Raw genomic sequence first — 15,968 nt, 5'->3', positions numbered from 1 at the left:
AACAGAAATGTTTTTTATAAAACATGATGAGTAACTAGAGTGGGCAGAGAGATGGAAGCGCTAAGGTTCCACAGTTCACTGTCTGCTAACTGAGCAGCGAATAGAATGGAAGTTAGAGCATCTCTGAAGTTATGTGGATATGTGGTTTATTTTACAGGTTTTCAAGCCCTACTTCCTTTATAAAACACTAGGTAACTGCAGGGTTTTTGTTGTTTTTGCTGTGTATGTAGATGTGCACCCAGCACCTTGTGCTGAATCTAGTAAGAAGGGAGTTGTTAATGTTTATTAAAATGATTATTAATAAAAGCAGTAAATTGGTACTTATCTGTCTTATGATTATGATTTTAAGTGATTCATATAGGTTCCTACCCTCATTACCTAGAATAATTGAAAAACTGGTTATATTTACCTCCATTAGAAGTTAGGAGAATTGAATTAAATGTCAAGGCTTATATAATTGTATTCAGTTCTTTTAAGATCTGGTGCTTGAATACTTTCAGAGTGGGGATTTTCAAAGCTGTAGAAAATGGCAATGTTAAGAAATTAACTGCTTGCTTTGTAAGAATGTAGAGTGCTGTACAGTATTGGGGTACAAGTTTTAATAAACCATGTAGTATTTCTAAAATCTCAGTTTACAGAGTGGAGTGAATTCGAATTGGGACAGTTGCCTTTCAAAGAGAATACCAAGTGTACCTGGTTCTTCAAATTAAAATTAAAAATTGGTATTGAAAGGAATATATAAGTCACATGTAATGGACCACTATTTTATGAAAAAATATCAGTGTAGTTAAATATGTTGACTACTGAATTCAAGTGAATTTTAGGTGAACTTGCTTGTTCCATGCATGATATATTTCTTGCTTGTTTTTCAGATCTTACCAATATATTTGAGTCCTTCCTGCCCCAGTTGTTGGCCTATCCCAACCCCATAGATCCTCTCAATGGTGACGCTGCAGCTATGTACCTCCATCGACCAGAAGAATACAAGCAGAAAATTAAAGGTAAGGCAAATAGCTTAGCCTTGAGACAGAAGAACTTAAGTCTGTTAGGTTTTGATCATTAAAAGCCCTTCTTAGTTACTCGTAATTTTTCTCAGGCCTAAAAAGAGACAGCTGTGGGCCAGAGCAGAGCTCACTAGCCTCTGTAGGTTCAAGGGTCAGAGACACCTTTAGAAAGCTGGAGGTTTCAGCAAGAAAGGAGAGAGAAAGCAAAAAAGGAAAGATGAGGAAATGGGTGACTTATTAGTTGGGTGGTAAGTAGACATAACCCTGCCAGAAATCCCTGTGACCCCCTATATGAAAGAACCTTTGCTTTCATTTGCTTCCTCTTGTCTTAGAAAATTAGAAAATTGGACTGGAGAGTAAAGTATTAATTGAAAGGCATAGTCTCACATTGGTTTATAAATGGAATCATCCTGGCCCTTCAGGACAGCAGTTAACTTTGGGAGTTGGGAAATAATTACCAAATTCATCTTTAGACTTCGTTTTATTATATCATTTTACCTGTTGAATAAAAATTACCCAACTGGCTTCTTTTCTTGGTCCCATACTGATTTGCTTTTACATTTTGGGAAGTTTACATCGAAGGCACATTTCTACTGCAGATACCTGGCCCCAGTGCCCTGGTGCTATGGATTTTTCTATTAAAACTTAAAATGTGCTATTAAAGTTTAGAAATGTGCAAATGGTGGTAGCACTAGTTAGCTCATCCTTTAAGATTTAGGATCCTGTTTTCCCATTCTCAGTTTACAGGCTAATGGGAATTTCATTAAAATGAAAATGTGGTTGTGAAAGAACAGCTAAAGCTACACACAGGGTTACCAGCATTCACCACGTTGTCCTTTTACCTCTGTGTATGTTTGAGAACTTTCATAGTGAAAAGTCTAGATACATAAAGTTCCACCAGAAAGGAGAGGAGTTCAAAGTCCATGAAAATAGGCCTACTCTTCTTAACAAATGGCAGGCATTGGTATTTACCCAATTTTTAGCTTGACTCGTTCATCTGCACAGCAGCTCAGAACATGAGCTTCTGCAAAGTGTATAGCCCCTCTGAGTACATTTGCAGGAGATGGCAGTAGAAATAATTTATGAGAGCCCAGAATGCATAGGTCTTCACTCTTAAATATGAAAGTATGAGACAGGATGTGAGCATCTGGGCCTATTTGTTAAACAGTAGTTTTTCCTTTTCTTCGTCTTCTCCTTCTTCCCTGGTCTCGTAGGGTATTGTTTGGTACTTTTTGTTGAGATAAAGTAAAAATAAATCTACTCTAATTAACTTACTTAGGTCTCAGGTGCTTTGCAAATTAATATCTAATTTATGTAACCAGACATAGCCAAAGAAACATAATTCAAGAAAACATGTATTTCATTTTTAAGCAGATAAAATTCTGTTATGAGACTGTCTTACTTTGACATAAGAATCACTTAACAGTGTCTGCAACCCACAGATATCTCTGTGCAGAGCATATTTCTATAGTTCTTGTATTCATTATGCCTCTATTTAACACTATTCCTGTTTTAGTACATATCTGTTATAGTCCCAGTTACAAAAGGAACCTAACCTACGTTTTTATCTTTGAACAGCAAGCTCTAGCTTAGGGGGCTCTAGATTTCTGAAACATTAGTGTTGGCTATCACTTCCTTAGTAATCTGAGAAGATCATGACTATCAGACCTGAGCTCACCCCAGCTTCCTACCTTTATATATATCGGGGCCCCCCCCCGCCCCCGCCAATCTTTTCTTTGTTTCTTCCTACAGGAAATAAGAGATCTTATTTCTCGGACCCAGTCCCCCCACCAACATGATCTTGTTCTCCATTTATCCTTCCTCCTAGCACTGTTGGTCTTCCTTCTCTTCCTGGTTACCCACCACCCCCATACTCAAAGGTATCCCCATGTCGGAAGCCTTTATCTGTTTCTGTGGACTCCTTTAGGAGTCCTGCTGTTTGTTTCCCCTCCTCTCTCCTCTTTTTTTTTTTTTTTTTTTTGTGGCTGCATTGGGTCTCACTGCTATATGCAGGCTTTCTCTAGTTGCGGCGATCAGGGGCTTCTCCTGTTGTGGACCACGGGCTCTAGGCGTGCGGGCTCAGTAGTTGTGGCTCACAGGCTCTAGAGCACAGGCTCAGTAGTTGTGGCGCAGGGGCTTAGTTGCTCCGCAGCATGTGGGATCTTCCCGGACCAGGGCTCGAACCTGTGTCCCCTGCATTGGCAGGAGGATTCTTAACGACTGCACCACCAGGAAAGTCCTCCTGTCTTCTTAATCATTTGGATTTTTCTCATGACCCATTTTCCTCTCTGCAGCTTTGGTATTTTACCCCTTACCTTTCTGAAAACTTTTCTCGTTCCATTCCTAAACGTGATCATTCTCATAAGATTTGGGTCCTTCGGCCCCTCTCTCCTTCCTCCACCCGTTAGGGAGCTAATTCACCCCTTACCGCTTTAGATAATCCCCTCCAGGTAGTCAGTTTCCACACCTGACATCTGAGGTCAGTGTATGTAACCTTTCTTACCGTGAACATGATTCATATTTAGTTGGTGCTATTTTATCTTGTAAATTATTGGGCTTCCCTGGTGGCACAGTGGTTGAGAGTCCGCCTGCCGATGCAGGGGACACGGGTTCGTGCCCTGGTCTGGGAAGATCCCACATGCCGCGGAGTGGCTGGGCCCGTGAGCCATGGCCGCTGAGCCTGCGTGTCCGGATCCTATGCTCCGCAATGGGAGAGGCCACAACAGTGAGAGGCCCGTGTACCGCAAAAAAAAAAGAAAAAAGAAATATTGGACTGTCTGTAGGATGGGGCACCGTTGGAGCTGTCTAAAGATATGTCACTTCTCAAAAACCTTCCCTGAGTGGCATCTTAGCCTGCCATTCAGGGCTCTCTTGTTACTGTGTGTGATCTACATCTTTGCCTTTACTCCTCTAAATATATCAATATGTAACGCACAAATTGGATGAATTTTAGATACCCAACTGTATCTGCTTCCTTAGTTCTTCAGGGAAAGTTTTCAACCATACAGAAAAACAGAGTGACTTAACTACGTACCCACTATCCAACTGTAGCAAAACCTGTACATTTTGCCTTACTTGCTTCAGATTTTTTAAAAGAAAGAAAACAAATATAGTTCTCTCTTAATGTGTTTTAATATCCCAGCCACTTCCTTCTCCCCTGTGCTTCGGCGAGGCTGTCTATGCCTTTCCCCTGGAGTGGCGTCTCCTATGCTGCAGCTGCCAGAGCTGCTTCAAGGGTCAGTGCAGATACTGCCTTCCTGGCTCTCAGGAGCCACAGTCCCTTCCTCCTGCTTCCCACTGATGGCACTTAACCCCCTAACTGCTTTTATCTTTGTCTGTGTTTCCTGCTCATTAGTGACCTTGCTCTTCATTTTTCTATCTCCTGAAAGGCCTTATCCCAGTAAGCACTTAATACACATTGGTCTCCTTGAATATACTGAAGAAGGCTGATAGTGTCGACTTACAGTGTCCAAGAGCAGTGCCAAAGTGCAGCAACTTCTTTCTACAAAGGAAGAAAAAGTAGCCAACCCAATAGAGAATAAAAATACAATTTCTAAGACTTCAGTAAACATTTCTCTCACTCTCAAAAAAATGAAGGCAAGTTCCTACCTAGCCAGGGGCTTTTGAAATCTCATTATCTCAGCATAAAATTTTGCTCCAATGAATCTGTAGGGGTGTAAGTCAGAAGCCTGCAAACTTTTTCTGTAAAGGCCCAGATTTGGCCACATATGGTCTCTGTCACATACTCATTCTTTCTTTCTTTCTTCCTTTTTAACAGCCCTTTGAAAATATAGAAAATAATCTTAGCTGGCCCTGCACTGCATCATTCAGACTTGGCCCATATACCTTCTCTTCTAGTCCCTGCAACTCCATAGGAGGAAAAACAAAGCATTCAGACGTGAGGATGTGTTTTTCTGGATAGGATTCTGTCCTGTCTTTTCATATTGTGTGTAGGCTACTTACTTGAAAAACCATCTGCACCTAGAGTTCTAGGAAAACGTTTAATTGTGTATTCAGCAGTTCTTAACATTTTTTTCAGCTAGCAGATACAGCCTAGGCTATAGCATCATAAATCTTCAGGTAAATAAATTAATAGGTGGTAAAGTCACTCAGGCTAGCTGTGTCCCCAGGCAGCAGCTCATTCCTGAGCAGATTGAGAGACTGTCTTCACCAGCTGCTTCAAAAACCTGACAGGCAGGATCTGTTTAGACTAAAATCTATTTCTAAAATAATAGATTTGGGCTGACTGTAATTATATAACTGCAAATCTAAAAATGATGCGGGATTTCCTTATAAGTTACTATGGAATCATAACTAGTCCTGTTCTATCTGGGGGGTGAATAGTTTTATTAACATAGAAAGTAAAAGAAAATGTGAGGTTTACATTTCCCCCGTCCATCAAGTTTGGAGGAGTGCAGCCATATCAGTAGGCAACAAGGAGAGAGTGGGAGCGCCCTGGCTGGAAAACTGGGGCCTGGTTAACCCCAGACACTGTCCTGGACGTCTGCCGACCTTCCTGAGCCTTGCAGGCGAGGCCCAGGGTGCTCTGCTGTCTTCTACACATCCACGTGGGAGGTAATGGCCCAAAGAAGATCTAGCATGGTGGTGCAGTGTATCTGTTCCCCTGCAAATCAAGTGTTCAAATTTGCCTCTCTTACTAAGAGGGTGAAATGCATAAACTCCAAAGACACCTCCCTGCACAATTTTCCCCTTAGCTTTAGTGACTATAATAACTGTCATCTTTGTCATTGTCTGTTCCCTACTTCCCAAACCGAATAGGGAAAGCTTGAACCTCCCTGGGACTTGCCAGCTTTGGGGTCGCTGAAGCACATGCCTGCCTGCTCACTATCCTTGTGTTTTTTTAATCCCAACCCCCTGTGCAGAGTACATCCAGAAATATGCAACAGAGGAGGCACTGAAAGAACAGGAAGAGGGCACCGGAGACAGCTCATCGGAGAGTTCTATGTCTGACTTTTCGGAAGATGAGGCCCAGGATATGGAGTTGTAGTAAAAAAAGCACCTGCTTTTCAGAAAGACTATTATTTCCTAACCATGAGAAGCAGACTATAATATTCATATTTAAACAAAGCAATTTTTTTTATTACTAAACAAGGTTTTTATGAATAATAGCATTGATATATATATATTATATATCACCCTTTAGATCTTGATTTCTTGGTCATTTCTCAACCTGAGGTGCATAGCATATTCCCACATTCCATTTTGGTAGCAATATGCGGTCCGAATGCATGCATTCATAAGTCCATTTAGCCAAGTCAGCCTGTGTGCTACTGAACTGTCAAAAGAAACAGCCGCTCTGATAGATAGACATGAGTAAAAATAACAGGAAAAAGTTGCTTCTTTTATTGACGGTTCCAAAGAAACAAACCAAACCAACCAGCTCTTGGATGTGAAGATAGAATAGTACTTTTTCAAACTGGAAAGGAAGAAATTGGGGAGGAAAAGCCCTGCTTGGGAGCATTTAGAGCCAGCCATGTCAGAATCAGAGCTGCTTCTTCCTGTGCATCCTAGGTGGCCCCATTTCTGTGGAGTAACAGTATAAAACAGGGAGCTAATAATTTTTTTGACTTGGATTTTAAGTACATTTTTATATGTAGATTCCTGCCCTTCTCGCTACCAGGCCCTGCAGCCACAAGTGTTTTGCTTTGGAGAACCTTTTGGAAATGTTTTCTGAATCTGATTCTTTTTCTTGGGGGTAGAATTTGTAATCCAGACCTGTTTTTTGAGAGGACAGGACAGGAAGAGAAAAGTGACTGGGAAGATGTTTCCTCTCATCCAACACGTGCAGAGTCACATCCTCATCCTATTGTTGGCCACTGTGAGACTGCTACCCTGGACTCAGAGCTTTATATTTGAGGATGGTTGTGGGGTTTGGTTTTTTTTTTTTTTTTCTTTTTGGTGTGTGTGCATTGTGCTTAGGTTGCAAATTTAATCTTCACCTACCAAGAGATGGCCTCCTCCTTGGACAGCCACTCAGTGGACCATTAGACTTGGGAAGAAGACCCTTCTGGTGGCTGTGACTCCTGGGTACTCTCATTCAGGTTTTGATTTTGTTTTCCCTTCTGCTGCTGCTCTTGGCAGCAGCCTGATCATCGTCTGCTCGTGGGAGTGGGAAATAGGTATTTTAGACCCAACTCACATTCTAAATTTAAAATGAGTAATAATTGGAACAAATAAAGGTTCTTGTACCCAAAGTGACTCTACATGGGAAAAACAAACAGCTTTTTTTTTTTCAGAGTGAGACTGAATAGGAGGAAAGGATTCAGAAATATGATGTAGAACAGGTTTTGAAGGAAGAGAATTTTCTCTCCTGTATGTGTTAAGAGGAAATCAGTTTAAATGCCTGCTAATCAAATGTTTACTCAGCTAACCATATGTCCAGGTTGCTGGCAGAGTTTCTTTCAGATCTGAGTGTTGCCTGCTGAATTTGGAGAACTTCAGACATTAGCTGGTGGGGGGGGTGGGGGGGTGGTTGACACAACCAGTAGGACAATAGCAAAATTAGCCAATCCTGAAATCTTCTCGAGATGATTTTTGAATGTCCTACTGGGATAATTTAATCCTTCTCTCTGTGTGTTTTTAGTTTATAAGTGCTATATTCCGCAAAATTTGAGTCAATGAGATTGAAGATACCCTATCTTTTTTATTCAAAAAGCACAATCTTTTCTTTGAAAATCTATATAAAGTACAACTTGTTTTTAGCATGATTATTTTCCTAAATAAAAACAAAGAATTTACTTATTTTATGTTAATTACGGGCATGAAGCAAAAGGTTTTCTTTTTTAAAAAAAAAATTAAAAGTGCAGTTATGTAGGGCTGTGGTTAGTTAACCGTACTGAGTTATCTATCTAGCATTTGTGGCTTGTTGGAAGGGTAGTATTAACTATTTAACATGTAATGGAGTACTTTAACTCTTATCTAGCACGTTGTCTTCTCATTACTTTGGGGGAGGGAGGGTCTCTGCTGGCACTGTCTAACTTGCTTACCTGCTGAATTAGCAGTTTGCTTGTGCTATAACCGTTATTTGTAGGTGCGACTTAGGGTAGGCTTAAAGTGCTGGGTGGTGATTTGAGTTCAAACAATAAAAAACTGTATTTTTTCAATATTGTATAAACAATAGTGTTCTAATTACCTTTCAAAGAAAATAATGTCCAGATAATAATTGCTTTTAATCTTGTCAAAAAACAAAAACAAAAACTAGTAGAACCAAGTTTAGGGATGGTATGTGAGCAGTGCCACAGCTCTGCTCCCTGACTAAATCCATGTTTCTCTAACCAAAAGACATCAGCTTGCCTGTGATCGAGAACTCCAGCACTAGGAATCTGTTGGTGCAGAATTTCCAAATGAAGATTTGTTGGAGGTTGCAGGGGTTAAGAAGCAGATCTGAGTATGGCTACAGTGTGTATGCACGTGTGTGCGCGCCCATCCAAGTCTGTGTGATAAAGGTGTAACTAGGCTTCTCTGCTAGCACTGGAAGCTCCTGGAAATTGCTGCTCAGATCACACTGTACCCTCTCATTCTGTGCAAGTCTATCCTTTTTGGGCACTAACCTTGATCCCATGCATGTTTTTGGCTCTGTGTGGAGCTTTTCCTCTCCACTTGGAAATTGACTTTTGATATGTTGAACAGAATCCCTTCTTACACTAACTTTTCGTCCCTTCCCTGTGCCTGCGAGAGGTAGGAGTAGGAGAGGAAGCTGGAAGAGGGCCTGGCTGTGATTCTGAGGACTCTGGGCCCCCAGTAGTAGATGGTAGAGTGAGTCTGGAGCAGGGGGTGGTATGACACCAAAAGCTTTTCCACGTTGTCCCATCATAACACTCAGAGAAGCATTCAGAGCCCCTCAGAAAGGCTGCACATTATTGCTTTTAAAGGTGGTGGTGGTAGGTCAGAGCTGCTTCTGGCAGTTTCCCTTCCCTTCCCTTCCCTTCTTTAGTACCCAACATTTTTGAAGTCCTGCCTTGTGGTTTACCAGCGCAAGCCATTCTTTGCCCCTGTTCAAATGACTGAGCTCCAGCTCTCGCCAAACACCAACAAGCAAGATGGCTGCACCACAGCAGCCTGCAATCCGCTACCCTCCAGCCACCCCAGCACCGGGGCCTCGTGGGTTGCGTTTTAAGGTAGCCAACCTAGACACTGGCGTATTTGCTCTTTTGTCTTCAGTTGTATCGCGCTACTTGAGGTTGCTGTGCAGTTTCAACCAGCGTTTTATACTAGTGAGATAATTATCAGAAGTTGCCATATCTCTCTCCAGTACCTAACGTTTTTCTTCCACTCCAAAAGCTGTTCTAATTGCCAACTGGCTGATCTAAGCTCCAGAAGAGTGTCTCCCCTCGAAGGAATTTTTTCCCTCACAAGGCTCCCTGAAGCCCTAGTTGGCCTTGGCCTGACACTTGCTTTTTATTAGGCCTCCTATTGGGATGGCTGAGAATCATGAAAGACAGATCCTCTGCTAGCCCCCGTGGTGAAGTTGTTAGATACCAACTTTCTGGGAACTAGTGTTTGACTTTAAATGGCATGTGACCCTTCTGTGTTCTAGGGACTCAATTAGAAAAGTGAAAGCCATTAACAAAAGTTAGAGTTTTATTCATCTCACCAACTTCCTGACTGGGTTCACAGCCTTGTTGACTGAAATCATTTCTGATTGAGCTCAAAGACCTGCATTTCTTTGGACTTCTGAATCCATGTTCATATTTTCTCTGGCCACTGAACACCTTGGTGATTCCATTAGGGACTGAATGGAGTGGAGGCCCCTTGGGGGGAAGGGAGAGTAAACCCTCAGGTATGCAGTTTCTCCACTCACCTGAGGAAGGGCCAGGACTCTTAATTCAGCAAATATTCATCTTGGCCGTGGGCTTGGGAAGAAATGGCCATTATTTACTGATTGTATTTGGTACATATTGTGTGATACTTGAAGAGATAAAAGGGACTTACCAGCCCTTAATTGAAATCTAAGCTTTTTATCACTTATTTTTTCCTTGCCCCCTCTCCTCCCTTCCACCTTTTACCTTGCATTGTGATGATCTAGTGGGCACTTCTGTCAACAGGACAAATGCCTCCTCTGACTATAACCTCTTAATAGTTGTGTATAATGAAAACTGTAAACTTTTTTAAATAAAATGTGTATATACCTTGGCAAATGGCTGGACCTTGATCAATAAGATAATAGCCCCCATGATTACTAAGCCTGATATTTTAGAACACCCTCCCTACTCATCCGGCTCCTCTGAGCAGCAGACGATGGCTTGCTTTTTTTTTTTTTTTTTTTTAACTGAGACTCTCCTACGAGGCAGGTGACTGGGTTAGTTTGGGAAGGGATTGTCATATGTAGGCAGTAGTAACTGAGAGGCCCTGCCTACAAGAGCCCTACCCCTATACCTGGAGTGGCAGGTGACTGCTGGCTATAAACAGGGCTGGCTCTGAGGCTTCTCTACCAGAGCCTTGAAAAGCCATCTGTTCTGTGAAGTCCTGTAGCCTGGAGGACCCCGCCTACCCCCATGTGGATCAACAGGTATGGCTCCTGTGTTGCTGTTCAGCCCAAACCTCTAGACCCTGTTAACTAATGCTGAGCAAAGGGTACCCACTTGGTCTGGAGTTCACAGACAGTACAGCTTCCTGCTGGGGCTGGTCTGCCTCAACAAGGAAGGGGGAAAGCCGTGGGTGTTGCTTCTGAAGCTGATCACTGCATTAGCCCAACATTTCAGTTCCTTTCTAAAAGCATATGTCCTCATCTGCCACCAGGTGGCGATGTTGCCTCATTAGTCTATTTACTTTTGCTGGATTTAGTTAGAAGAGACCCTTTAGACAAAGGGAAAAGTTGTCCTTGGGTCACATGTCCTCATTCCCCCAACTCTCTTCCACTGTTTTCTTCTCCTTATTCATTTCTCCCACACTCCCTTTTTTTCCTCACTGCATCCCGATGTAGTTGACTGTAGGCACAGCTTTGTATCTACCAGAGAGCAGGAGGGTAATAAGGCCACCCAGGAACCCTGCCAACAGACATCTCAAGCGCCCCTGGCTGCCTCCAGTGCTCAGAAACGAAACAGTCAACAGAAGGCTTTGCTGTTGGTCCTCACTAACTCCTCAGCCATGGTCACAGTGGACCAAAGGACGGAACCAGTGCTGTGAGTCCTGGTGCCATCTCTTCTGATAACCAGCTGTGCGGCCTTGAGCTCTGTGGGCCTCAGGTTCATCTCTAACATGTGGTCCCTAAACTAGTAGGTTCTGACTGACACTTTGTGACTCAGAACTCCATACAGGCTCTGAAATGAAACCATACCATAGGACTCAGTATCCTGAGAGAGGATATTATATCAACCTGAAAAACACCAAGGTTTCAAGACCAGAGGTTAGAGTTTTAGGACCCAAAGAGCTTTGGGGATTTAGAGCACCCATTTTCCAGCTGAAAGAATTAGATCTATGGGTCACATGAACAGTCATCCTATTGATCTCACGCAGGCAGCTGCTTTTAAAAACCCCATGAGGGGGACTTCCCTGGTGGCGCAGTGGTTGGGAATCCACCTGCCAATGCAGAGGACACGGATTCGAGCCCTGTTCCGAGAAGATCCCACATGCTGCGGAGCAACTAAGCCCGTGCACCACAACTACTGAGCCTGAGCACCACAACTACTGAAGCCTGTGCGCCTCGAGTCCGTGCTCTGCAACAAGAGGAGCCACAGCAATGAGACGCCCGCGCACCGCAACGAAGAGTAGCCCCTGCTCGCCGCAACTGGAGAAAGCCTGCGCGCAGCAACGAACACCCAACAAAGCCATAAATAAATAAATAAATTCATTTAAAAAAAAAAACATTCCATGAGGAATCTCAGTGCATCCAGTGGGGCTTGGGTCCCTCCCCCACCAGTAATTTCTCCCAGCATCACTCTTACCTCTCAGCCTCAGTCCAGCTGCTTCCCAAGCAGCAGGTGGCTCTCCACTGCCTGCCCGAGGCACTGCCCCTTTCCTGAGAAGGAGAATGCAGGGTTTCTGAAACATATTGTCCTGGAACAGAAAGTTATGGGCTCAGAGCCCCAGAACTTTTACTTACTTTAAGCTCTTCTTATCTCTGAAGGCTGCTCTCTACCCCAGGGAATAAATTTCTATGACACTGGGCCCTGGTGTTTTCTGCTCCCTACCTAGAACGAGGGCAAAGAGGATTTGTTTGGCTCCCACAATCCTTGGACCTGCGGAGGCCTGGGGGCCACCTGGCAGACTGAGCAGCTTTGCTTATGCGGAGCCCACAGGCTTCTCAGGGACTCAGATGCCCGAGTGAGCCTGGGACAGTCTGCCTCGGGCCAACCCTGCTCTCCAGTGCCTCACATGGTAGGGTTTGTGCACCCAGAACTTCTTAGAACTGCAGAGTTACCCTTACTAGGGATTTAATGTTTGAAGGTAAAAGACACAGGGGCGTTTCCCCTCTCACTTTGTGTGTGTGTGTGTTGGGGGGGGGGCGGGGTAGACGCATATATGTCTATAATGAAGGATGTTTAATTTTGAAAAAGGGCCAGGGCTCCTCAGAGCTATTTGGGGCTCAAACTTGGCTTCTGGTGTCAAATGACGGGGGTGGCAGGAACAGACCTGGGCTCCCTAAAAGACAAACTTGGCCCTTCTGGCTGCCCCATCATTAACAATTAACCTGGGAAGGGGCTGCTGGACAGCCGGTAGGGTTTGGCCTTCAGGTCTCTCTCAGCTCCCCTTCCCTTGGCTCCTACCACCTAAATCAGCCAGCACAGAGCTAGCAGCTCCCTTTGAGAAGCTTCAGCCTAAGTTCTGTTCTCTCCAGCTCTATAAACGGTGGATCAGGTGCCTGCCACAGTCTACTAACTGTGCATGTAAAAGTGTGGAACAAAGCGTTTAAAAGATGCTCTTCGGGCTTCCCTGGTGGCGCAGTGGTTGAGAGTCCGCCTGCCGATGCAGGGGACACGGGTTCGTGCCCCGGTCCGGGAAGATCCCACATGCCGCGGAGCGGCTGGGCCCGTGAGCCATGGCCGCTGAGCCTGCGCGTCCGGAGCCTGTGCTCCGCAACGGAAGAGGCCCGCATACCGCAAAAAAAAAAAAAAAAAAAGGTGCTCTTCTACAGATTTCAAAAACGTATGTGCTGGTAACAAATCAGCATTCCAGAAACTTGTGATCACAAGTCTTCCACAGTGCCCTCCTCCGCAGACAACCAGCATCAGCGGTGGCCGGAGAGGCCTTCCCCTTGTGATCCTCACACTGGCCCTGCGAGCCCCTCTGGAAGTGGACCAGGACTTGGCCCCTTCACATTAACTCCTTGTGAGGTGCCAATACACCTGGGCACACAGAATTCGTGGCACAGCCAATGCTGGACCCACATCTTCAGGCCACAGATGAGTGTTCTTTCCATGCTCGACTGGGGCTGTGGGCACCTGTGTCTGTGTGAGCCTCATCCTGCCACCTGGGGCTCCTACGAGATGCCTCCTGGTAGACCGGGTGAGCCTGGCTGACCTGCCCAGAGGCCCTGTGGGCTTGGTCCTTGAGGGTCAGGGCCTTTCCCTACACACATCCCCATTTCCACTGATAGCAGTGACCCCACCCTCTGGGCCCTGCAGTGGAGTCAGAAAATAAAACTCAGACTGAACCCTAGAGCAGAAATATAAAAATAGAATGCCATCTACATAAATAATTTAAACTTTCTAATAGCTACGTTTCTTTTAAAACAAAATTAATGTTTTGTTTAACTCAATCCATCCAAAATATTATTTCAGTGTGTAATTACTATTTAAAAATGAATGAGATATTTTGCATTCTCAATTTTGTACTAACTTTGAAATCCAGTGTGTATTTTACACAGCACATCTCAATTTGGACGCTTACATTTTCAACGTTAAAGGTAACACGTAGTCCTACCAAAATAAAGTTGGGTTACAGAAAAATGTACACTGCTTGTTTTAAAATTTAAGTTAATTATAATTAAATAAGATGAAAAATTCAGTCCCTCAGTCACCACCTGGCACGGGTCAAGAGCCACAAGTGGCTCGTCGTGGCCACCTACTGGACGGTGCAGCCCTGGAAGCCTCCAGGTAGAGCAGGAATTTTTAGGACACGCAAATAAACCACAAAAGCGACTTCTATGGGGGATCTGGCGCAGAACCCATAACCTCACCCTCCGCAGGGAATGTTCTGGGGTCGTGCAGAGCCCACAGGCCGCGGGCGAATCGGGGCCGGGGTTGGTGGGGGGGGCACCCTCTGGGTCCGGCCGCCGCAGCCCCCCCGGCCCGGGGGCGTGGCTTCCAGGACGCGAGGGCGGCCCCGACCGTGCGCCCCGCCGCGCGCTGCTGGCTAGAGCCCGCGAGCTCACGCTACAGTCCCTCCGGGGTGCTCGCAGGTGTCCCCTGTGGGGACGGAAGTGGCTCCTCCACGAGTCTGGGGACTCTTCCTCGAGCCGGCTGCGGCGAAGGGCCCGGGGCGGGCGCGGAGGGGCGCGGCCCAGCCCCGGCCATCTTAGCGCGCCCCCCCCCCCTCCGCCACCAGGGGGCGCGCGGGTCTCGCGCTGCGGCGCTGGCTCCCGGGAGGCCCCGCCCTTCAGCCCCTGCGCCCGCCCAGCCGACCCGGTTGGGACCCGGAGGCCTCCGGGCGTCTCGCACGCGGGAGACACCACTTGGACCTGCCGAGGTGCCCTGCAGTTGCCAGAAGGAAAACCAACGAGGTCACGCAAACACAAGCCTGAGACATGGGCCCCACCCGGGGTCCCCCATTAGTGCCGCAGAGGCCGCCCCCCGCCCCCCCTTCCCCTGGCCTTGACCCTCCTTGCCCGTCTCAGTAGGATCCAGAGCCTCCCAGCCTGTGTGCCCCCTTGGCCGTGGCTCCTGGTGGCCAGCGACAGATGAGAGTGCTTAAGTAAGCAGCGGCTTGTTGGAAGGTCAAGGCGGGGCCCCAGAATTCCTGGAAGGCTCTAAGACCAAACTTGGAAAATGAAAGGAGCTGAGGAACTTCGGAGAACGGCCTCGGGAGCAACCTGGCCAGAACAAGTCCACCCCTCAGACTGCCCGGCCACCCACTGAATCTAACCATCCCTCCTCTCTGCTTCAAGTGCTGAAGACAGAAAAGTCCCGGCAGAAGCCAGGACGCTGTGCTAGTGGGTGGGGACCCGGAGGCGAGGGATGTAGACCTCTTCAACGTGAGGTTTCCCTCTAGGGAAAGAGCCCCCAGAGCAGAAAGGGAATTCAGCATATAGGCACCAAAGTTGATGTGCGTACTACCACTGTGCCCGCCACTCTACAAACCCTCTGTTACTCCCGGAAGGGGAGAGGCAACTTACCCCGCCTGACCTGGCCTCCCCAACTGACCTTTTGGGCAGGGAGGAATAAAGTTCTCAAAAGAACCACAAACCACAACGAGGGGGCTTCCTGGAAGAAGGGGTTTGATCACGGCCTGGCTGGATGGGAAGGGGTTGTATAGAGAGAGAAAGGCACAGGGCAGCCCAGGTAAGGGAGTGGCCAGGGATGTGCAAGGAGGTGTGAGTGGGTCTGGGGGGAAGATGAAGGGGGTGGGCAGTCTCAGGGTTCTAGCTGGCCTGGAGGTAGGCAGGGAAAGGAGATTGAATGGTGGCTTGGGGCCAAGTCAGGCATCAGAGGCACAAAACAAAAATACAGAAAAGGAGAGAGAGAGACAGTAGTGGACAGGGGCCCAAAGTGTTCTGTAGCAGTGAGAGGGTTGGGCAAGGAGGGACAATGGCACAGGCTGCAGGGGCAGGTGGGACAGGGCAGCAGGGCAGGAGCAATGGGGGTCTGGAGCACAAGGGCAGGAGAAAGGGGCAGGAAGGATAAGAGAGGCTTAGGGGGTATTGCTTCTGAGACCCAGTGGAAGACCACAGCCTCCACCTTGAGCGCCCTCTGTCTTGCTCCTTCTTTCTGTCTTGGGCCTCTCGCTATAGAGGGTGGGAGTCAGCTGATGGGTTTTGAGCTGCCCTTTGGAGAGACCCACATGACT

General features: G+C 46.3%; 1 protein-coding gene across 4 annotated transcripts in view; it reads left to right on the top strand.

Annotated features, from left to right (window-relative positions):
• Nucleotides 1-10,162, top strand: part of UBE2H (ubiquitin conjugating enzyme E2 H) — a 98,272-nt gene extending 88,110 nt beyond the window's left edge. For all 4 annotated transcript variants that reach the window (XM_060020877.1, XM_060020879.1, XM_060020878.1 and 1 more), the window contains exons 6-7: nucleotides 873-1,001; nucleotides 5,888-10,162. In XM_060020877.1, the coding sequence (XP_059876860.1) occupies nucleotides 873-1,001; nucleotides 5,888-6,012 (254 nt within the window). In that variant the 3' untranslated portion in view covers nucleotides 6,013-10,162. The remainder of the gene's footprint in view (nucleotides 1-872; nucleotides 1,002-5,887) is intronic.
• The last annotated feature ends 5,806 nt before the right edge of the window (nucleotides 10,163-15,968 follow it).

This window comes from Delphinus delphis, chromosome 9 (assembly GCF_949987515.2).
Source record: "Delphinus delphis chromosome 9, mDelDel1.2, whole genome shotgun sequence".
Lineage (NCBI taxonomy): Eukaryota > Metazoa > Chordata > Mammalia > Artiodactyla > Delphinidae > Delphinus > Delphinus delphis.
The sequence above is the reverse complement of the archived record's forward strand: the minus strand, read 5'-3'. Positions and strand labels throughout refer to the sequence as shown.